Source organism: Lagenorhynchus albirostris, chromosome 9 (assembly GCF_949774975.1).
Source record: "Lagenorhynchus albirostris chromosome 9, mLagAlb1.1, whole genome shotgun sequence".
NCBI classification, from domain to species: Eukaryota; Metazoa; Chordata; class Mammalia; order Artiodactyla; family Delphinidae; genus Lagenorhynchus; species Lagenorhynchus albirostris.
Window position 1 is genome coordinate 22,644,094 of NC_083103.1, and position 24,402 is coordinate 22,668,495.

At 44.4% G+C, this 24,402-nt stretch overlaps 1 protein-coding gene across 2 annotated transcripts in view; it reads right to left on the bottom strand.

The window, feature by feature from the left end:
* LDLRAD3 (low density lipoprotein receptor class A domain containing 3) overlaps nucleotides 1-15,812 on the bottom strand; it is a 256,617-nt gene extending 240,805 nt beyond the window's left edge. For both annotated transcript variants that reach the window (XM_060157730.1, XM_060157729.1), the window contains exon 1: nucleotides 15,738-15,812. In XM_060157730.1, coding sequence (XP_060013713.1) covers nucleotides 15,738-15,783 — 46 coding nt within the window. In that variant the 5' untranslated portion in view covers nucleotides 15,784-15,812. The remainder of the gene's footprint in view (nucleotides 1-15,737) is intronic.
* Nucleotides 15,813-24,402: the final 8,590 nt, after the last annotated feature.

The window sequence follows — 24,402 nt, forward strand, 5'->3', positions numbered from 1 at the left end:
GACCTGATTACCCAGCCCCAAGGCCTGGAGTTCTGGACCTGGAAATTCTGGCCATGCCGACACGGAAGCAACCATCTCTCACCTGCACCTGTGCCGAACATCCTCCCGATTCTCCATCTATATCCAGCTGGGGGACCAAGGAGTGGGGGGACGAGGCGGGGAGGTCTGGCCACAGCCTACCGCACTCCCCTCACTGGGAATCAAGGGAAAGGACATTGAAACCACAGCAAGTTACCACTTTGTGCCCTTGGGAAAACTAATGAAGAACTCAAGTCCAAATATTGGAAGAAATGTGGGGAAGCAGGTGCTCTCATAAACCACTAATGGGAATATGAATAGATAGGACCATTTCAGAGGGTACGTTGGCATTACCTAGACAAGCGGAGAACGTGCAAACCCTCTGATCCAGGATTCTACTTCGAGAATATTATGAAGTCCTGCTCTGTGCACAAGGATTTTCACTGCAGTGGCTAGTCATGGTCACAACCTAAATGTCTTAAGAGATGAGTGAACAAGCTTCAGCATATTCATACAATGGGATACCTATAGCAGTTAAAAAAAACACATCTACATGTGGCAACAGGGATGGACCTCAAAATTACAAGAATAAATGAAAAAATTAAGTTGCAAAAGTACACACAGAATGATAGCACTTATGTACACTTTAAAATATTATGCATTGGAGAGAGACACACACAAATGCGGGAAAAGATAAAAACAGAGACAGAAAGGCTATATGCCAACTTGAGGATCGTAGTGGCCTCTGGGCAGAAGAGAAGGTAATGAGATGAGGGACAGTCTTTGAGAGTATCTGTAATATTTTTTTCTTTAAGAAATCTGAATTTATATGGAAAATGTTAAAAATCTGATAGATCTGTGTGACAGGTACACTAGCATTTGTTATATTATTCTTGTTTTTTTTATGATGTTTGAGAGATTCCAGAATTTAAAGTAATTAAAAAGTATGTATTTTGAAACACCCAGGCTACTCTTATAATCATTGAGGTTTAAGAACCACTCAAGCATAGGGAACGAGCATAAATAAATTAGAATACCACGTGTGAAGTTTAACATGAACAAAAGCAAGGTAGTGGCAGCCGTTAAGAAGTGAGATTATGGAATATTATTCAGCCATAAAAAAAAGGATATCCTGCCATTTGGAATACATGGATGGACCTTGAGGGTATTATGCTAAGTGAAATATGTCAGACAGAGAAAGACATATACTGTACGATCTGACCTATATGTGGAATCTTTAAAAAACCCAAATTCATAGAAAAGAACAGACTGGTGTTTGCCAGAGGGAGGGGCTGGGATGGGGGGGCGGGTAGAGAAATGGGTGACAGTGGTCAAAAGGTACAAACTTCCAGTTTTATTCTTAATAAGTCCTGGGATGTAATGTACAGCATGACGACTATAGTTAACAATACTGTATTATATATTTGAAAGTTGCTAAAGGAGTACATCTTAAAAGTTCTCACCACAAGAAAAAAAATTGTAACTATGTAAAGCGATGGGTGTTAACTTACTGTGCTAATCATTTCGCAATGTAGACATATATCAATTTTTTTTAAAAAGAAGTGAGATTCATTCTGGGTTGGGAATTGAATATGGGAGGAAAGCTTTCTAGACAAGGAAATTCACTAGTAGAGTTGTGACGGGTGTAGAGGAAGCTTTCTCTGAAAAACTGTACAAACACGGGCATAGCTTAAATCAATAGTAAGACCAGACAGCAAGCAAGGGTACACACTATAGACATAAGGCTGCATTTAGCTGTGGGAGAAGGAACGAGCCGGGAAACCCTTCTCAGTCAAGCTGGCCAGAACCATCTGCTAAAACTCCAGCAAGAAATAGGGATCACTTGGGCACCAACACCGTCCGCCAAGGAAGTTAGGGCAAGGGTCATCTGTATCAGTTCAGCCCACTGGCAAGGCAGGGAGGGTGTTCCTGAAGAGGCCTGGGTGCCTGGAGGCCTGATGCTGCTGGGAAGGGTGGGGATGCAGGGTCCACCACTGCAGAGCCCTCTCCGAAGTATCCACTGGGATCTGCAAACCAGACGAAAGCTGAGCGCACAAACCAATTGAGAGTTTTCTTATTATTGATTACTAATGTAGTCTGGCTTCGGCCTTTTTTCTCCCCATAGGTAACATTTCCCACCCATCTGAACGGGGGAGAGCCATAGGGGTTTACTCTCCATGCAGCCCTTGTAAATCATTGCTGTAAAATGTGTGGGAGAGTTAATTTATGGGAAGAGGTGGATTGAAGTGTTTGGCAAACAAGAAGGTCCAAAGCTAAGCAACAGGCCTTAGAACAAAAAGCAATAGTAATGCCAGTGACCGGGTCAGGCACCCAGGGGTCCTGAGAAGATCTGCAGAATTCAACAATTGACTTACAGCAAATTGCTAGCTTTTGGTGACGGGAGGCAATCAGGGCTAGATTTGATGGAATTTAGAAAAATGAAGAAATGCTATGTTGTGCCCCAAGTACCAAGGGGAAACTTATAACACACACATACTGCAAATCTGAATCATTCTGTTTCTTAAGAATTTTCTTTCCATGTAAGAATTATTCTTCGGGAACAGTGCCATCCAACAGAACTTTCTGCGATGACGGAGACTTTCCACATCTGAGCTGCCGAATAAGGTAGCCACTAGCCACGTGGGGCTGATGAGCATTTGGAATATGCCTGGTGTGACAGAAGATTTTGATTTTTTATTTTATTTAATCTTAACTAATTTAACTGTAAGTAGCCACATGTGGCAAGTGGATGTCATATTGGAGAGCATCCTTCTTACTGTCTGCATTGTATTCTAGCATATTGATGTGGTACCTCACCCTTTCTAGGAAGCATTAGCTTCCAGCCTTTCACCATTAAAAGCAATGCTGTCACACAATCCTCAGAGCTGAATCTTTGTACACATCCCATCAGGATAAAGTCCTAGAAGTGGAATTGTGGAGTCAGTGGGTAATTACACTTCTAGGCTTTTCCTACATAGCAAGACCACCCATTTACAGTAACATAGATGTGAGCAGAATTTTATCTATCACTAGCTGTTTTCACATACATGATCCTCAAAGGATCCTCAACGACTACCAGGTAGAATCAGACAGGGCAGGGAATAGCAGCCTGTATGTACAGACAAGGAAACAAGCTGTGAAAGAGCATGCCGCTGACTTGGTTGGTTTAGAGGATTTTTACAGCTGACATCAAAGAATACACCCAGCCATGCTGGGATGTTAGACCATTTGTTCTCCCACATCAGCTTAAGGAGGGAAAATGCCAATGCTACATTCACAAGTGAAAAGAGCAGGATATGAAATTATATTCTCCGGATGATCAAAACAACATAAAAATCAAAGAAAATAAACCAACGTGTTAACAGTCTTTAGATCATAGAACTGTAAGTTTCGTTTTTCTAACTTTTTGTCCGAATTTTTACAATAAACTGGAATAATTATTTAAATAACATTTAGTTATACGTTACTAAATGTTAAACAACATTTAGTTATATTAGTGAGCAATCATAAAAGCTAAGAGCCTCACATGCATTACCTCACTCACAAGATTTCTACATGGGAGGGACCATTATTATCCCTATTTACAGATGAAGACACAGTGGGTTGCAGAAGGTTGAAGAAACCTGGCCAAAGCTGAGGCAGTGAGCTGGGATTTGAACCTAGGCTGGCTCCCTGGAAAGCCTGCATTCTTAGCTACGACATAAGTGCATCTCAAACTTGAACGCGAGCCAGGGTCACCCGGGGATCTTGTTTAAGTGCAGATTCTGATTCAGGTGATGCTTGATGCTGTTGGCCTGGAGACCCCATTTTGAGTAGCAAAGCTCTCCACCATAATCCCATGACAAGATTACCTTCTTAAAGGAGCAAATACACTATACTCAACCAGGAAGATGTTTTCTAATAATTTAAATAATGTCAATGCTTACTAAGATATAAAAGCAAAAACAGATTTGTCTTCTCAATCACTTTTACAGTCTCCTTTTCTATCCATATGGCAGGGCTTAAACTGCTCTTGTAAATTCCCACCCACAGACGCTGGTGTCAGAATAAGCCCAACTCGAAGGTTTATCAACCTTCTCGTCTCATTAGCAGGGAGGATTTTATCCCCAAAGCTTCCGTTAGCAAACAATTCCACAAACCCATGGAGCAGGTATGTGGAGGAAAGGCCCCAGGGGTGTCCTGAGGAAGCAGCCGGTCTCACCCGCCACCCCTGATGGCAGATTCTCCTTGCCGAGTCGCCAGCACATTTTAGATTTGGTGGTCCCTATTCCCATGGACCTTTTCTTTGAAACATTAAAATTAGGCACTCTCTAAATGTTTTAACCTTCAAAATTTGGCAAGCACTTGCTAATCTTATCTCAAAGAACCTTCAACACCCTTTAATTATGTTCCTAATTCTTCATGTCTTTTTACATGGCATTATCAGATACTTGTTTAATGAAACTTTTGCCATTTGCAGTAACCCTGTTTATCTCCTTTAATGCTTAATGCTATGCAATTACTCATCTGATACCACGAAAGTAGCCCTTGCATATAGGATTTTATTTCCCCAACTTTTCACTCTCTATCTTTTGGATTTTACTATGTCTCTTACAATGAATAGATGGGTAATTTTTTTTCCGCAAGAGTTAGTGACATTTTGTTGTACACTTAGTCTTATAATTGATTTATTTCTATTACCCTCCACTTCCCTCTAAGATTATATTGATTGATGCACTTCCTTCATTGAATCATTTGTGTGGTTTCAGTAGCAAACTTTTATTTCCTTTTAAATTAGACCGGAAGATAACCTTAATTTTCTTATTGTTTAATGTTTTCAACACTGTTATTTTATAAGAGAACTGCTTTCACTTTTTCCTCGCAGTAACTTCTCATGTTCCTTAAGTAAACTGTGTGAACTCCCCTCAAATGGAATTAAGATGCACAGCAGTTTTCATTCACCTGTCAGAAACCCCTGTTTATACGCCACATGCTAGACTCCCAATTGTCTAATTTATCACCTGACTTTACAATTGCTATAATCCATTTCCCTCTCAAAGGCCTCTCTCTTTTTGTCATGTTTTTTTTTAAGCCACAGGTGTCTCTGGTAAAGATCTCTGCAGGTCTTTGAAGCCAAAGGAGACTGTTTTAAAATCTAGAGAAGAAACAATGTGTCACCAAAGGGCAACATCTAAATTTCATTCTTCCCTCAACTGCTTCTCTTCTTCAAAGTCACAGTCACTTATCTTTAGTGATCACCTCCGTGCCTTCCAGGTAACTTACAGGAAACCCTATTGTGTGACAGACACGAAGCCAAGCCCTGACTCAGGTGCTGGACCGTAAAACAAATAAGATGGACATCAAAGAACACGACAGACCCCATCCCGCCTCATGGAACTTGAATCACACGAGAATGGGAGAGTTCTTTCTTCAGTTCAAGATTATTGCTGAGTTACATTTTATGGGTACTTTCAAAAGGTCCTGAGATTGCCCCCTCAGTGCTGGACTGTGTTCCTTTCCCTGAACATATAGTCCAATTTCATTATCATCTACTTGGGCAACATAACTGAACTTTGGGCATGCTAAATCTTCCCCTACTGCATCACTGCTGTCCTTCACAGGTTCCACAGATGTTTATCGTTTCTCTATAACATTTACAAGGTTAATGCAATCTTTAATTAATACGGAATATTCCTGATGCGAGTCATTCTTTCCAACTTTATCTCTTTTACAGTAATTAGCAACCATTCTTTCCAGTCCCGCTAAGCCAGGCCCCAGCCAGCTGGGCTCCCTCCTATCATACCTTTTAATCAAACTTTTATAAAGTCTGCTTCTGAAACTTCCATTCGGTTCTGTTCTGGTTTCTTTTAGCATCAACAGTTTTTTACAGCTTTGGATGTTTTTCTGATGAAACACCCTATGCTGCTAATCACTCTTTCATCGTCCCCAGACTCCCCCATCTTATTTTTATAATAAAAAAAACAAGTTAAATTTAGCACTTTCCAAACCAATCAAGAGGCTTTTTTTTCAACTGACTATGGAGCTACAAGTGTGATGAAGTCTCACTTCTCAGCCATGTCCAGTTAGTTTAATGACTCTCGGAGAACACTGCCCTGATTCAAGGCAAAAGCTGAAGGAAAATGCTCCACTAAGGCCATCAAAGACAGCGTACTTGTGATATCCCTAGAGCTAACCTCACTGGGCCTTATAATAACGAGAAGGGATTTTTAATGCAATAAAGTTACACACCATTTATATTTTCGTTTCTCTCTGCCAACAGGCACACGAGTGTCCCACATGGAACGCCGGCATCTTAGGTCCGCACGTCTTCTAAATCAAGTTATTCATACAGCCATGTCCCTCCAGCGCCCAGTTCCTGAAGGCCTGCTCCAGAGTCAGCTAACTGGCTGCCCTCCCTCTTTGCTGCAGCCTCCCTCCAGGCCAGAGACAACCCTGTCTTTAGACTGAACTACGTCGCCTGTCGAAAATCACAGTTGGACTTGAGCACCTGCAAATTCACCCAAATTACAGTCTCCTGGTATCACAATGACTCATTAAAAAGAGAAACAGTTTTCAGGGAGTAAGGGTTTGGAATTCTGAGGCTCATTCTGGCTTGCCTGTAGTTATTAACGCTTTTCAGACCTGCAGCGTTACTTCCACACAAGACTGGACCTGCTGCCCACGAGAGCCCCTTGGTTTGAGGTAACAAGATGGGGCAAATTCTTGCCAGCTACAACTTCTTTCTGGTACAGTACATTAACATTTCACCTTCCACAATAAATAACATTAATGAGTAGTTCAGAAAAAGTTCTCTCTCATGTGAACTAAACAAGCTTAAGCTCAGAGTGAGAAAATAAGAAAAAACTTAGATTTTTTCTTTTTATATGAGGCATTATAATCAGCACTATATTTCTGCCTTAAAAATCTATTTCTAGACTTTATAAACAGTGGGCCCTTCTTTTTGGCACCCAGCACTATTTGAGGGCAGTACTGACCAAAAAGAAATTGCTTTTGGTTGGTATTCCAACAAAATATTTCCATCAAAGGGGGGGAAAAATTCTCCATCATGAATACATTCAAAGGCAAGTCTCATGGTGCTGAAATAATTTGTTGTTATTGTTTCTTTTAATAAAGGAAGCCTCTACAAAGGCTAATTTAAATGCCTATAACAACAAGTCCTCCATAGTAGGGAAGAGCAAAATGTCAGTTCCAATCGGCCAAGGACAGGCCACTTGAATAAAATCAACTTGAGATATGCCCCGACCAATGGCTCTCAACAGATCATTCTATCCAACATAATAAGCATGGACTCAATACTGACACCACTACCCAGTGATGGAATTCTCTAGCACAAGCTAGGGAGTACACCTCCTTCTTCCAACACACACGAACTTGAGTGTGTCTACTCAGTGCCAAAGCAGTAGAGCCAGCGGTCAAGAGCACAGGTTTAAGTTGTGCAGACCTACATGACAATTCTGAAACCCCCTCTTACTGGCTGCGGGCTTGGGAAAATTCCTTAGCCTTCTAGTTTCCCCATCTCTGAAATGGCAGAGCATACCACCTACCTAAATGAACTGCTGTGAAAATGAAATAAGATTCATCAGCATAGGAGGCATGAAAAAAATTACGGTATTGACATATACCAGATGTTTTTAAAGCTGTTTTTAAAAGAATGGGTAGTTATATAAGAACTAAAAGAAAGATGGCCAAGAAGACACATACCTTTGGTATTGGAACATCTCCGAAATCAGGATGTGCCTAATTCATCTTTAATACTGTAACATCTCTGAAATCAAGATGTGCCCAACAGCCAACAGCATCTTATGAGAGCACAGGGTAAGCAGAAGCTGTGATCTATTGGTCACTGGCAGTGCCTGGGTGAACTTGGTCACAGCGGCTGATGTGAGTCATCACTTCCGTCCAGTTCTCTGCATTGTTGGTAATGCAGAGGTTGAATTTACCTGCTATTCAGAATGTCTTGTAAAAGATGACACTAAAATTTTGCATTGAAATGAAAAATTATTGTGTATACAAAAAGGCAAGGAAACCGCGTAAATTTGAAAATAGGAAAACAAATAGCTGTCATTGGAGAAAGACTAAAATTCCATATTTTCTTGCAAAGCATAAGCCAAACACCTTAAAGGAAGGTGCTTGAATATATCCAGAAACAGCTGAAACCATACCACATTTTGTTTCTGAGATAGAGGCAAAAGGATTGCCATTCACGAATTGAGAAAGTGAACTGCAAGTGAAGTTGAGTGAAAAGGCCAAATGCTTTGGAATAACTGGAAGGTTTAAACAACAGGAGGCAGGTGTGACCAATTCAGATAACTCAAAGTAGAACTGACAAAATTCAGTCTTTAAGTAAAAAAAGCAAGTCAAAAAACTACAAATATAGACAAGTATGAGCTCATTAAACTCTATGGGCACACAAGGACTAAACTGATATATACCAGACAGTTAATAGTAATTTTCAAAAGAGGAAAAAAAGGTAAACAGGATGAAGAGAGATTTTAATGTTTTATTTTAATGACTTCTGTTGTGCTTGAAATTTTTATAGTGAGCATATATTCAATGCATTATTTCTGTAATGTTTTTAATTCAGGAAGATTACAACAAAATGATACATGTACAGTCTTGGCACCCTGCCGGGTAGAGTAACCCTCCAGTGAGTGGTAGCCGTTATTACGCTCCTAGACCCCGCAAAAGAAATAAGAAATATGACATATACATTTAACATATGATCCTAGCCCTTAAGGAGTTTACAAGCTAGTAGGATTAGTGACTAAAAGAGGTAAGATATATATATAAAGACATGTATATATACATACACCAAGATATGTGTGTGTATATATATACATATACCAAGATACGTATATTATACATATATACACATATTTATCATATACAGTGTATGTAGTATGTACATATATGTGTCTGTAGGTAGTATGATAAGATAAAGAAGGTTGTTGCCTAAAGCCACAGAAGAAACGTCTCATTAGAATCTCATAAGCCTAGAGCTAAAAGAGCCTTAGAATACCACCAGATGTACCCCAACATTTTACCTGGATAGCTAAAGCTAAAGAAGCAAGCTAGGACATGTGTCATCACCTCTGAAACCTGATCAAGAATGACCCATCCAACCTGGAGGGCATTATACTCAGTGAAAGAAGTCAGACAGAGAAAGATAGATACTGTATGACATCACTTATATGTGGAATCTAAAAAATACAACAAATGAGTGAATATAGCATAAACGAAGCAGACTCACAGATGTAGAGAACAAGCTACTGGTTACCAGTGGAGTGGCAATAAAGGGGTTGGGAGTGGGAGATACAAGCACTACTGGGTGTAAGACAGGCTCAAGGATGTATTGTACAACACAGGGAATATTGCCAATATTTTGTAATAACTTTAAATGAAAAGTAACCTTTAAAAATTATATAAAAATAAAAATTTTTTTAAAAGAATGACCCATCCATTAAACATTCCCAATGACCAGATATCCACGTTTGCCAAGACCTTGTGACATACACACAGCTTTGTTCCCAAGAAGGTTGTGCATCCGTCAGTATATCTCACATTTAGAAACACCTCCAAAACCCCACTTTTGGGAGACGTGTCTCTGCCCTTCCCAGATCACGACAGAGGCAAACAACCCCATTTCCTTCACTGGATCATTTAATTCTTCAAGGGCCAAGAACAAGTTCTACACAGCTCTGCCCCCCTACAGCACAGAGCTGGTACCGCACTAGTGAACAGCCAAATAAAGGGTCAAGGAGAGTTTTCGAGTTACCCAGAGACAAAAGGGAAAAAAAGGGTCGCCTGCTCGGGAAGCTAGGGCTCTTCCCTGGAGAAGCCTTTTGGAAGAGGGCGTGATTGAGGCTCTCGTGTGCCTGAGGGAAGATAACGAGCACTTCTCCCCTTCAAACCCAGCGCCCCTCTATTGGTACATCCTTTCTCCCGCGAATCCACACACAAAAGAAGGCAGCGGCAGACAATGCACTTCGCTGGTCTGAAGAGAGGAGGAAGCAAAAAACCCAAGGAAGACTGGCCACCGAACAAAGGAGGACAGCTGCGAGGCAAAGTGTCTTAAAGGAATGCAAGAGTTACAAAGTGACGCAGAGTGTAACTTTCCAAAGACTTCAGAGAAGAAAGCAGAAGATGAGAATTTCTCCAAAACCAACTGGCTGCTAGTACAGAGGATTCCCCTCCACACACTCCCGCCCACCTGCAGAAGGAACTCAAGTTATAAAAGCTTTTGATGGGAAGGGGGAGGGAACCACGGGGAGAAATGGGAACTGAGCAGAACAATGACTGCTCTGTAGGGCAGAGGCAGGGGGACTTCCAGGGTAAGATTTCAACGCGCAACTCCCAAGGCAAACTTTCAGATAGCTTCTCCTCCAGTTCCCTGCGCTAGTGAGCCTCCCGAGCTTAACAGTTTACTCAGGGAATCGAGTGGCTTCTGGTGTCACCCGCCACCTGTCTTTTTTTTTTTTTTTTTTTTTGCGGTACGCGGGCCTCTCACTGTTGTGGCCTCTCCGGTTGTGGAGCACAGGCTCCGGACGCGCAGGCTCAGTGGCCATGGCTCACAGGCTCAGCCGCTCCGCGGCATGTGGGATCTTCCCGGACTGGGGCATGAACCCATGTCCCCTGAATCGGCAGGCGGACTCTCAACCACTGCGCCACCAGGGAAGCCCCCACCACCTGCCTTTTACCTGCTTTCTCAGCCTGTCACTCCCAAGGGAACCAATTCCACAATCTCCAAGGTTACCCGCTTTCACTATGGCACAAGAGGGAAACAGGAGGGAAAGGTCAATGCTGAGGGTGTTTCTACATAAAAATGTATTTTCACACTGACTGAACTTGTGGGGTTGCAGAAACAGAAAGCAGAAACCTGATGACTAAGACACCCTTGGGAGGAGGATGCCATCCTGAACCACTGCATCTAAAAGACACTCTCAGGATGAGCAGTCAGAATGCTCAAGATGTATGGCGAGGGGGCACTCACACCAGACCAGGGGTTCTCAACTGGGGTACTCAAGTGGGGGTGATTTTTGCCCCCAGGGGGCATTTGGTAACAGCTGGAGACGTTGTTGGTTGTAACAACTGGGGGAGGCTGCTACTGGCATCAAGGACCAGGGATGCTGCTAAATACCGTACAAAGCACAAGACAGCCTCCATAACAAAGAACTCTCCGGCCCCAACGTCAACAGCACCGAGGCGGAGACACTTCCCTAGACTAACCCCATCCCTGCAGCCGTCTCCAAAACCCTAACAATCCTACCTGAAATAAACGTTTGCCATGCCTCTGACTGGGCAGTTACTGTGTCACAAAAGTCCACATATCCCGTAAGCAAGAGTAAACGTCAAGCAGATGTGACACGCAAGTGCTGCATCCTCAGATGTTCTCCCAGTAAACGTCTTTAAGGGCGCTCCTCAGGACCCAAGAAAGTAGATTCTTTCACAATTACAATGAAAGAAAGACAGACACACACACACACACACACACACACAGAGGAGCTGTCATCTTAAAAATCTCCCCAATTGTCAGGTAGAGGCACAGGCAAAAAGAGCTGTACAGTTAGGATGGCCCATGCGATTCCAAAATATTCCAAAGAGAGAAAGAAAGAGGGGAAGAGAACAAACAGGACAACTCCACAGCCAAAAACAGATTTGCCCCCAGGGCTATCTCATAGCTAAAAACAGTTCAATCACTCTGAGTCATCCATGGTATATAGCATCTTTTATTTTTTAATTGTAAAATATGATAAACATATAAGAGAGGGGAAATGTAAATATTGAGCTTAATGAATGAAAACAAACCCATGTAACTACAACTCAGGTCAAGAAATGGAACCGTGTCCAGTGGTAACTCCCTGCTAGGCGTGCCTCTCCCAGGCACAGAGTAAAAATACGGGTGCTATTTTGAAAGTTCCATTTTTACTCAAGGACTGGGATTTATTTCATTTTATTTTTATTTATTTATTTATTTTTGGTTGTGTTGGGGCTTCGTTGCTGTGCACGGGCTTTCTCTGGTTGCGGCGAGCGGAGGCTACTCTTCATTGCGGTACGTGGGCTTCTCACTGTGATGGCTTCTCTTGTTGCGGAGCACAGGCTCTAGGCGCGTGGGCTTCAGTAGTTGTGGCACACGGGCTCAGTAGTTGTGGCTTGCGGGCTCTAGAGCGCAGGCTCAGTAGTTGTGGCGCACGGGCTTATTTGCTCCGCGGCATGTGGGATCTTCCCGGACCAGGGCTCGAACCCATGTCCCCTGCATTGGCAGGCAGATGCTCAACCACTGCGCCACCAGGGAAGTTGCTGGGATTTATTTTTATGTATTACCACAAATACCAACTGCTGTGACTGCAAAGTGGACAGATTTGGGAGGGGGGCTGTTTATGGAAACAAGCTCATGGATTGTTAATTCACGAAAGCACATGGGGGAAAGGCATGGAAGGATGCCTAGAAACGGGGGAAAGCCCAGACTGTGGCCCAAGAGAAACTTGAGTTAGAATCTGGCACCCTGGGCACAGATGACCTCTCAGGAGCCACAAAATGACTTCCCATCACATATTATTGGAAAAATTCAACGGGATCATGTGTTTCAATGGCGAGCAAAGCACCTCATACACAGGAGACAGTCCACAAATACTGGGTTCCCTTTCCTCTCCTTGCCCATGAAAAGATGCAAGGTTGAAAAGGCCATGACTTTCATAGATTATGTGATTAGAAACCGTCCTAATCCCCAAATTCTCTAAACTGTTTCACAAAAGTGATGATACAAGTCCACTTTCAAGTTACCCAGGTGACTTTGACAACAAGGCATCTAAACCAGTCTTGCAGGCCCAGAAGGTACCGTCCTCCCTCCCCTACTGGCTCATATCCCTGTCTCTCCCTCACTTATCACAAGGTGAAAGGCCTAAGTGGGCTGTCAGGAAAAAACACCTCACACCCCAGTAGGGAGCCTTCATCCATCTCTTTGAAGACAAAAAGCAACAAGGTGTGTTTATTTGTACTTGGTGCACACGGCCTCATCCACCGGCCTGGGCTGCACGAAGCGACTCAGTTCGTTAAAAATAATAATAATAAAACCCACCCACTCACACCACGAAGCAGATCTCTCCAGGAGAAAAGGTCAACACCCACACTCCTGGGTGCACACAGGGGAAATCAAGCCTTTTCAAAGATAATGTCAGGCAGTCCCTAAAAGGTCAGCCAGGAAGGAGGTGAGCTGTCTGACCCCCTCAGGGCCCCGCCACCATTAGACATGCCTCACCATCCACGCACTTAAATCCACCGAGCCCACCACGGGAAGGAAAGCTGGGTATCAGATGGGCTGAGCCTTTCTCACAGGCTACAGTAAAAAATAATAGCGGTCAAAATCGATGCTTCACTTCCCTAACACAAACAATAAAAACAAAGGAAGAAAAATACATACACAAACATATGAAGGCGTCTGAGAAGGTTCCTGAAAAACAAAGGCCTCCAGATTGCTCTAGAAATGCCTTTCAGACCTACAAAGACCCGGAACTCAGACTAGGGCTCCACTCTGACCCCAGGTTTCTTTACAGACTATCAAAAGAAGACAGAAGTCAAAAGCACCAGCTTTTATAATCTCTCTTGTTCTATCAACTTCCCCGAAGAGGATCAAGCTGTAGGATATGGGATAGAAGGCCAGGGTCCCTGGCCTACTATGAACCCCAAACTGAACCACCATGCAGGCTTCAGGAAAACTGACCAGCCCTGTTTCTGGTAACACTTCAGGTCAAAGTAGAATCCCTGCTAGAAGGATGATGCTTAATATAACAGGAAATGCATACACCCCAACCTGCCTAGAAGTTTCTAAACCAACAACTAACTGTAAAGGTGAGACAAAACCACACAAGCTCAATGACCACAGGTAACAGAAAACTACCACCTGGGACAGCTAGGCATTCTGTGACCGCACCCCCTCCATGTTTCCCTCCCCATTATGACTATTTTATTTATTTCAGCCCTATTTTATACGTACACACACATATTAAGTAACCCGTGCTGACCAGAGAAAGACAAAATTAACTTTACAGTTATTTTTACAGAGTTGGAGACTCAACCAAAGCAACCCAGTACTAACTGGGAGATGCAATAAATAACACTTTCTACTGAGCCTCAAGCAGCTCTCTGAAGACAAACACAAGTCCCGGCTTCCAGACTGTCCTGCTTGGGTGTTATCAGGGGACACACCAGGGCAATGCAAATTGAGAGCATGAATCTAGGCAGGTCTTTGTGTCTGAGATGTCCTGGAAATCTGCCTGTTCCAACAGCCTCCAAATAATCATTCACCCCTACCCGTGAGTGCCAGTGCCCTCTTGGAACTCTCTCCCTGTGGTGGCCCAATAGTTCAGGAGGAACAAGGCACTGTGACCCAGACCTGGTTAAAAATCCACAGCAGCCACCAGCATTCCACCCTCACTGGAAGCCACAGCAAACCCACAGACATCTAAACGGGAGTCTCCAGGAGTGGGGATGATGTCATAGGTCTGAGAGTGGGGGAAGGCTACCCAGTGGATTCTGAGGATGGCCAGGACCAGGGACTTCAAGGAAGGATGAGATTTCTCTTTCCAAGTGCACACCTGGCAGGGAGGGGGAAGTTCAGAATTAAGTGAGTCTCCACTTCCCCAACAAACACACCACCAAAGACACCTCCACAGCAAGTAGCTAGAAGCATCTGGGAGAATCAGGCATTAATTAGACACGAGGATGGCACCGACGTCAGGCAAGCCAGCTTCTGCTGAAGAAAGTTCACTGGGCCCTGTCACCTACTTTTCTGGGCATCAGCCGCCCAGAAATAAACATCAAGGGGCCAAGGGCGTGGCGACCCTAGGAGGGGCAGCTGACAGCTGTGGCCGGCGGGCAGGGGCAGGGGAAGGGCTCCAGGCTGGAATTCGGAGCGCGCCCACATCAGCAGAAAAGTTCCCTGGAATAGCATGCTGCTCCTGGGGACCTCAGGATGCACACGCTACGGCGATGCCAGGTTCAAAGGGCCGGCAGATGAAGCCCGGATTCTCTCCCAGGGCATCTCGCCATTGTAGGTCGAGTGGGGGTAATCAGATGATTTAAATAAATGTCCTGCTCCCAGTATCAATGGGAAAGATTAATAATTCCCAGGTCCGGCCCTGCTTCATCTCTCTTTGCCCAAACCAAACACAGTCCCAGGGAGGAATGGAAGGAAACGGCGATTACCGGTCGCCCTGCGGTCCAGGTAGGAAACTGAGGCACGGGGGTGCACACAAGAGAAACCAAAGGGGACCTGGAGAGGCTAGCACAGCACGGAGCATCCCGCGTCTGGGATGATGGGATCAGGGAAGCGTTCTCTCCCCTCCCCTCCCTTCCTCCTTTCCCCTACACAACACACACACACACACACACACACACACACACACACACACACACACACGCACGAACTCTCCAGCTACGCCCAATCAGGGCAGCTGCCGGGCTCCCCAGAGCCGGACTGCACACAAAGCCCCGCCCGTGCACACACAACACAGCACAAGCCGGCGCGCACGCCCACACAATAGGACGGCGCGCACCCCGCCGCGGCCCCTCGCCGGGGTCCCGGCCAGCCCGGCGCCGGGGTCCGCCCTCCGTGCACACCCGCGCCGGGAGACGCAGCCCGGGCAAGAGGAGGGGGCACGATCGCAGCCCGGCCGCCGCGTCCCGCGCCCCGAAGAAAGTTCGCCGGACGCCCCCCGACTCACCCGCGGCGCTGCTCAGCAGCAGGCACAGCGGCCCCAGCAGCCACATGGCGCGGCCGCTGCTCCCGCTGCCCGGCGCCGTCGCTGCCCCCGCGGCCTCGGCGCTCACCCCGCCCCTCGCCGCGCCGGCCCCGCCCCCCGCTGTCCCTCCTCCCGCCCGCCCCGCCCTCCTCGGCCAGGCCGGCCCCGGCCCAGCTCCGCGAAGTTTTGCGAGCGTCCCGGCTGCGCGCCGAGCCCGCGTCCTGCCTAGAGTGTCCAGGCTCGGAAAGGCCGCGGAGGAGGCCGCGGAGGGTCCGGCCCTGGCGGCCTCTCGCCGCCAGCCCCGTCTGGCTGCGAAGATCTAGTAATAGCCCGGGCTCTGTTCTTGCCTTCTCTTTCTCTTTTTCCTCCGCCTTTTGCTCCTCCATCGTCTGGGGATGCCGCGCTCACCATCTCCTCCTCAGTCCCAAATTTGGATTCTTTACGGAACTACAAAATGAGTGTACTCCAGGGAGGGAAAGAAAAAGTTGGAAGAAAGGGCCAAATATTATGAGGAAAAAAAAATTTTATATATATATATATATATATATACACACACACACATATACGTATGTATTATTTTTAGTAGCTAGAGTGGAATACGGTGAGTGCTTCTCAAACTTCTCAGACGCATCGACGCACCGGGACTCTGACTCAGTAGGTATGGGGTGGAGTCTAAGATTCTGCTTTTCTAACAAGCTTTTAGGTGATTTGGAAACTGATGGTGAACCACATGTGGAGTAGGCACATAGCATTGTCCTGTGCTTTATTTCCTCTGGATCTTGTCTACCTAGACCAGGGGAACTTTGGGTCCCAATTTGCAGAAAAGGAAAGTAAATGTGAAAGTAGAAGCCCACATACAAAAAGAAGTTGGGGCCCCAGGGCAGCTGGGGCTCCAAGACAGCACTGGTGACAGTTCTCAAAGAATTTAGATGGAGGAAGAATCAATGACACGTTCGTGCTCCACTCTCCAGCCCCTTCCCTCCCCAGAAAACAACCAAAGCAAAAACAAAAAAAAAAAAACGAACGCAAGTAATCGCCCAAAACTGGAAATATCCATCAACTAAGGAATGGATAAACAAATTGTGTTCTATCACCTAATGCAACAACATGAATAAATCTTAAAAGCATGCTAAGAGAAAGAATCCAGCCTCCAAGGGTACATTCTGTATGATTTCATTTTTTTTTAATGTGGACGATTTTTGAAGTCTTTATTGAATGTGTGACAGCATTGCTTCTGTTTTATGTTTTGGTATTTTTTTGGCCCTGTGGCATGTGGGACCTTAGCTCCCCGACCAGGGATCAAACCCGCACCCCCTGCATTGGAAGGTGAAGTCTTAACCACTGGACGGCCAGAGAAGTCCCCTATGATTCCATGTATAAGACATGAGGGGTGGGCTTCCCTGGTGGCGCAGTGGTTGAGACTCTGCCTGCCGATGCAGGGGACACGGGTTCGTGCCCCGGTCCGGGAGGATCCCGCATGCCGTGGAGCAGCTGGGCCCGTGAGCCATGGCCGCTGAGCTTGCGCGTCTGGAGCCTGTGCTCCGCAACGGGAGAGGCCACAACAGTGAGAGGCCCGCGTACCGCAAAAAAAAAAAAAAAAAAGACATGAGGGGTGAGGGCAAGGGAGCGAAACAAAACTCTAGGGACCAAAATCAGATCAGTAGTTATCAGGGTCTGGCCTAGGGAAGAGGATGAGTGCAAAGGGGTGCAAGGGAAACTTCTGAGGTGGTGGGCTGTTCTGCATTGCGATTATGGTGGTGGTTACACAACTTTATACATTTGTCGAAACAGAGAACTACATCCCTAAAACCCACACCTAAAACAAGTGAATTTTACTGTATATAAATCGTACCAGTTTGGAGGAGCAAGGAGGGTGTGGGTGCTGGGACTGTGGGTGAGGGAGCTTGTAGATAGGATGCCCACACTAGATTTGGGATGCGCTGGACACAACCTGCAGGATACTGAACTTCAATGCTGTTGTTTTTTAATTATCTGTTCTAGTCTGGAAACATGAAGGCTAAAGTGAATCAGGTCAAAATTTAAAAATACCAGTGACGGTTCAAGGTAATGAGAAAATGTGAAGCAATGTAGGAGAGTTGAGCAAGTTCCATATTACAAAGGAGTTTGTCAAGCATGGAAAACATAAACAAATTCTCCAGATTTAGCAACTGGGGGTTTTATCCTGGGATCCATGAAACACTAGGGAGCTCATCTCATAAGCTTCAAAGAGTTTTAAAGCCTCCACAAATTTTATGCATATTTCAGGTGTGTGTATTTTTCCAGGAAGCATGTTGGAATGAGGCCCCTGGCCTCTGATAAAGATACACAAGAAGGCAAATAATTTCTCCTACAGCTACTCATTTTCCCCCAAACATTAGGAATACAGAAAGAGAATGGATCTGACCCAGTACCATCTTTCTTGTTTCCTTGTGTTACTTTGGGTACATGACCTTCAACTCTGGATTTAGTGTGCCTGGCTTGCTTTCTGTCTCTCTGTCTCTGTCTCTCTGTCTCTGTCTGTCTCTCTCTCTCTCTCTCTTTCTCACACACACACACACACACACACACACACACACACACACACACATATTTCTTTTAAATATATGAATATCTTTGAAATCATTCCAACAATGTAAAGCCCTCTTTACATTCAATGGTTGTTTTTATACTTATATTGAATCACTCCCAACCTCCTCACCATATAAGCTGGGCAGGAGGTAAAACCATTCTTTATACTTCATTACTCTCCTCTTTCCCAGTTCTTTAGAATTCTATCAAACGCACAGGACACTCGGTTTCCAGAAAACATGGTAGGTTCCAGTGCTAACTGTCCAGATCTCAGGGAGCCAGTCCCAAGTCGTTTTTTACAGTTGGTTTCATACAAATCAAAACCAGACTGCTTTATGTTGCTTATTTACCAAAAATGAGACACTCTGACCTTGGATGTGTGCTTTGAACATGGCTTCACATTGCTGAAGGAGGGAAGAAAGAGTTTTGTCTCTCTGTGGTCTTTGGTAGAATGCGGAGCGGCTTTGGTAGAATTTGGTCTTTGGTAGAATTTCGGAGCGGCTGGGCCCGTGAGCCATGGCTGCTGAGCCTGCGCGTTTGGAGCCTGTGTTCCGCAAAGGGAGAGGCCACATCAGTGAGAGGCCCGCGTACCGCAAAAAAAAAAAAAAAAAAATCAGGCAGAGAGATGGTAGGAGACATCCCACCTCCCTCCCCCCAGTCATTTCTGTGGCTCACAGTTTCACAAGGGCTCCATACTCCCTGCCCTAGGCTCTACCTTTCATTCATCTGATTTTCATTCTTCTCTCTGGTATGTGAAGAAAACAGAAATTCACTTGAGGATACAGCCACAGAAGGGTTGTTCCACTCCAACCTGTAGTGGACGCTGGAATGCGTCTGTTGAAAGGCTGCCTGGTGGAAGAAGATGACTACACTTCTCCTGAAATGCACAATGCCCAGCGCACACACACACATGCCCATGTGCACTGTCTACCCCTCACATGTTATTATCATGAGTCCACAAAGTCAAGTAACTGAGGAACAGGCTTGGAAGTGGCTTGACACACCTGGGCTTCTACATCCCACCACCTACGAGTTCTATGAGGCTGAGAAAGTCACTTTACCTCCAACTGTCAAGTTTTCTGTGAAATGGACATAACAATTGTACCCACCTCCTAGGGATGTTGCAAGAAGCAAGAGGACAGACTGATCCCCTTACCTTTTTGACAGTTATTGAGAGAGAACTGTGTCACTGTTCTAGACTCTGGATTGCTGCGGTAAGCACACATTTCCTTGTCCTCATAGAGCTCATATATCAAATTGTAATACAGTGCCCTTTATCATTGGGCAGTGTGAAGCATTATGCAGAGTTCCTGACTCACAGCCCTGATTTGTTCAGCTCTTATTTGTATAACTGGCTGAGGACCCACATGTAAGTGGGAAGTAATACCATTAAATATGAAGGTTAAAGCTGCAGAAGTCTGCAGTAGGCAACCTCTGATATGGCCCCCAATGATCCTGCTTCTTGGAATTCACACTCTTATGTCATCCCCTCCCTTGAGTGTTGCTGGACCTAGTGATTCAATTCTAACCAAGAGAATACAGCAGAAGTTATGGGAGTTATTTCCCAAACTACATTACACCAACACTCAGGCTCCTGTTTCTCTCTCTCTCTCTCTCTCTCTCTCTCTCTCTCTCTCTCTCTCTCTCTTTTTCTTTCTCCCTCGTTAGCTGCCAATTTGTAAACTGCACTATGGAAAGGTTCAACTGGCAAGGAACTATAAAAGCCTCCAGCCACAGCTAGTGAGGTACAAAGGCCCTAAGTCCAACAGCCCACCAAGAACTGAATCCTGCCAACAATCACATAACTGAACTTGGAAGCAAATCTTCCCCCCAGTCAAGCCTTCAGATGAGATCACAGCCCTGGGCGACCACTTGGCTGCAACCTCATGAGAGATCTTAAGGCAGAGGAACCCAGCTAACTGTGCCCAGGTTCATGAGCCAGGAAAACTGGAAGATTATATATGTTTGTTGTTTTAAGCCACTAAATTTTGAGATAATTGGTTACAGAGCAACAGATTAATACAAAAACCTTACTATAAAATTGAGTCTGTGAACATTCAGCATCACTGAATCTCACTTACCCATTACCCTGAGGAAGGCAGTAGGAGAGAATTGTCATTAATCGTGCCTGTATCAGACATTGTACATTTGTGGTAACATTTGTCTTTACAGCAATCTCTCTGAGTTAGATATTATGATACCTTTTGCACAGATGGGGAATCTGAGGTGCAGAGAATTTAAGTGACTGGCCCCAAATAACCCACGAAAATAACCGAGATTTGAAGCCAGATCCTTTTGATTTCAAAGGATTCCCACGATACTATGCTGAACCTCGCTGCCTTCTACAGCAAAATAGCTTCCAATTCATGAAAGCCAGAATGTATCTGCAGCTTGAAAGATAATATGTTCACTGGGTTTGGGGCTAGAAAGGTAAAGATGCTCAGTGCATCAAATAGAACTTGATTTATTATGTAATACAATTCAACTTCCAGAAAACTTTTCTAGATACATCTAATTATAGTAGTCCCCACCCCCAAAAGATGCTGAGTGTGAGAATTCTCCTGGCTAGAAATTAAAGTCATCCCAGAGCTGCCAAATGTATAGATATATTTTTAAATTGTCAGACTAATCTACAGAAAAATTCACGTAAACATGAATTACAAGAGTTCTTGTAATTCATGTTTAATATAGTCACTAGCTTGAGGAAGAGAGATCTGCTGACATTTATTAATGAAAAATGTGTACCATCTGAAAGGATGAAAATTTTATCCCTCATTTACAAAAAACATGCAGCTTGTTATTTATTTTAATGCCTCAGTTTTATTGCCCCTTGAATGAAGTTGTCTACACTCTTAAAAGAGTTATTTTTCATTTGTGACCAGTCCTGGAACCAACAAACAATTACATGAAAAAGAATTTAACCTGCAATTTATCAACAGGGCCATGTTGCCAGTTTTCATCACAGGCACTTTTCTTTTCCTTCTCAATTGGAAAGGGAGAAAAAAAAGGTAGATTCATTAAACGTATAAACCTATTCTTGGTTGATCAATTTGAGAGGGAAAACTGTCATTGAATTATATAGATCTTCAGTGTGCAATATGGTAGCCTCTAGCTACATGTGGCTACGTGTAGCTATGTTGAGCTCTTGACATATGGCTATTATGGTAGGCGCTAAGTATAAAACCCAAACTGAATTTCAAGGACAGTACAAAAAAGAATGTAGAAGATCTCAATAATCTTTACATTGACCGTAGGTTGAAATATAGTAGTTAGATATATAGATTTAAATAAAATAATATTAAAATTAACTCCACTGGTTTTTTACTGCTTCTTTAATGTGGAAATTTTAAAATTTCATATGTAGTTTGCATTTGGGGCTCACAACATATTTCTTTTCAAGGGCACTGATAACAGATATTTTATTTGCTGAATGAACACATGACCTGTCTGCTTTCCTTGCATCATTGTTGAATATAAGTTCACTTGGAGATCACTGACTTAAAAAAAACGTTTTTCTTCCCAGTGTCTCCATCTGAGCAATTTTGTCTCCAACCCCTCTTAACTGTATATTTTTGTCATCCAAGTCACTTGAAATAAAAGTGATTTTAATGTCATAATTTCAATATTACACATGCCCCACAGGGTCAAGACGAAGGAAGTGGGGGAATGAATAGAGAAGAAAGATACCGTCTTTTTAAACATTATGAACATTTGGCGCTTGAGTTCTGAAAAGAGGCCAACACTGAATAAGATCTCCATTTTCAGCAGGGAAATTTATACAGTAATTAACTACCAAGCCAAAAGCGATAGGAGATATTCACTCGGTGACAAACGCAAGGCAATGTTTGCAGCATGCCGAGGTCTGATCCCCTTCCCTGAGTAACAAGCTCTTTTTCATAGACAAACAGGTAAGCAGTAGACTTTAATAAGAGCACTTGAAAAAATCATCTGGAAGGTAAATAGATTTACATTTTTAATCTGACATTACTGGAACATTTTCCCTGAACCATGAAAACTCCGCTTTAATAATTTAAGTTGTTTTCCTCGCTGCACCGCAGCCTACTTCTTTTAAACACCTCTTCATTTCAAGTTAGATTCTTTGGGCTTGATTGATTTTAATGTTTAAAAAGCTTAATTTCAGGTGCTGTTTGATTGCCTAATTTGGGGCTGATGCTGTGTGGGTTTGCAGTTCAATTCTGGGCCGGGGGCACCGGGGGGCGGGTGGGCAGAGAAAAAGGATTTTTTTTTTTTTGTCAGTTTTCAGTGAATTCCTATACCCAGTGTGGAAGGGAAGGAACAAAAGAGACAGGGAAGGGAAATTTTTTTACAGTTTCCAGGACCCTTCAGCACGCAACTAATGAAAATGCGATAGAACTACAGGTATTGTTTGCTTCTGTTAGGCATAGCTGGCACCCTCTACCTTGTTATTCAAGCAAGAAATCTGGGGATAAGCCTGGACCCCTCACTCACTCCTCCCCAACATGATCAGCCACCAGGATTTGTAGGTTCTACCTACTTAATGCCTCTTGACTCCAACTCACCCTTCTCCTTCCCTCCTGCCCCTCCCTTTGTTCATATCCCCATGCACCTTGGCCTGAGTTGCTTCAACCTTCTTCTAATTGGCCTTCTCGGGTCTTGTCCTGCTGCCACTCTGTCTGCTTAAAACCTCTATGGCTCCCTATTGCCCACAGGACAAGTTCAGACTTATCAGTCAAGTATAACCTTCATGAGCTGTTGCTGAGGCTGTCATGGAGGTTGGGAGCAGAGAGAGGGGTAAAGATGAGACCAGAGGAGTGGGCAGGAGATTTGGGGCATGTTAAGGAGTTTAGTCATTATCCTTTGAGCAATAGGAAGTCACAAATGGTCAGTTTTAAGCAGGGTCATGCATGAACAGATGCTCACCATGGTTAAAAGCGAGGGTTCTGGGATCAAACTTAGTTTCAAAGTCTGACCATGCCACTTAGCTGGGTGTCCTTGGGCAAGTTACGTCACTTTTCTGAGCCGGTTTCTTCAACTGCAAAAGGGAGATTAAGACGCCATGTGATAGGCACAGTTATGACATCTAAATGAGGTAGTACTCAGCATACTGCCCAGCACATAGTAAGCTCCCGACTAGTCATAACTAATATTACCACTAATAACTCTTAATCTTCCTACACTTCTTCCAAGAGGCCCTCCATGAGCCCTCAAGACTGAGTTAAGGGCTTCCCCGGTGGCGCAGTGGTTGAGAGTCCGCCTGCCGATGCAGGGGACACGGGTTCGTGCCCCGGGCCGGGAAGATCCCACATGCCGCGGAGCGGCTGGGCTGGTGAGCCATGGCCGCTGAGCCTGTGCGTCCGGAGCCTGTGCTCCGCAATGGGAGAGGCCACAACAGTGAGAGGCCCACGAACCGCAAAAAAAAAAAAAAAAAAAAAAAAAAGAGACTGAGTTAAGCCTCATTCCCATGTGCTCTTTTAACACCTTGTGTTTATCCCTGTTTGTAGGATTTATGTGTCTGTATCTTAATTGACCATTAATGTGTCGTTTCCCCCACAAAACCATAGCTCTCTAAGGCTGGGAACTCTGGCAAAAGTTCCTCTGATATTTACTAAATGAACAAATACCTTAGATTACTTCCTACTTTGACTCGCATGATCTCTTCTGTCCTATCTTTATTACCACTTTACAGCTGGGGAAACAGAGGCTCAGAGAAATCAAGATATGAGCCCGCAGTCCTACAGTCAAGGAGCGTCAGAGCTGCAACCCGCCTCTGGTCTCACACCTCGTGGCGGCTGGCCAGGCGGGAGGAGAAGCTGAGAGCAGTAACACCCTCTAAAACGACCTTTCCAGAGCAGGATGGGTGTCCTCACTAAACTTCATGAAATGGCAAAGTGAAGGAATAAAACATTTCAGCTGGAAAAACAATAGATAGCCAGAAATCAAACCCAAGCCTACCAGAAGTCATAATTCCAGGAAACAACTACATACACAAAAGGCAATATACTCCAAGATACACATAAGAAAGTCACCTTGGCGATGCCCGTGCCCTCGTGGCCAAGCCAGAGAGGGATTGAATTTAAAAGAGAACTAGAAGGAGGAC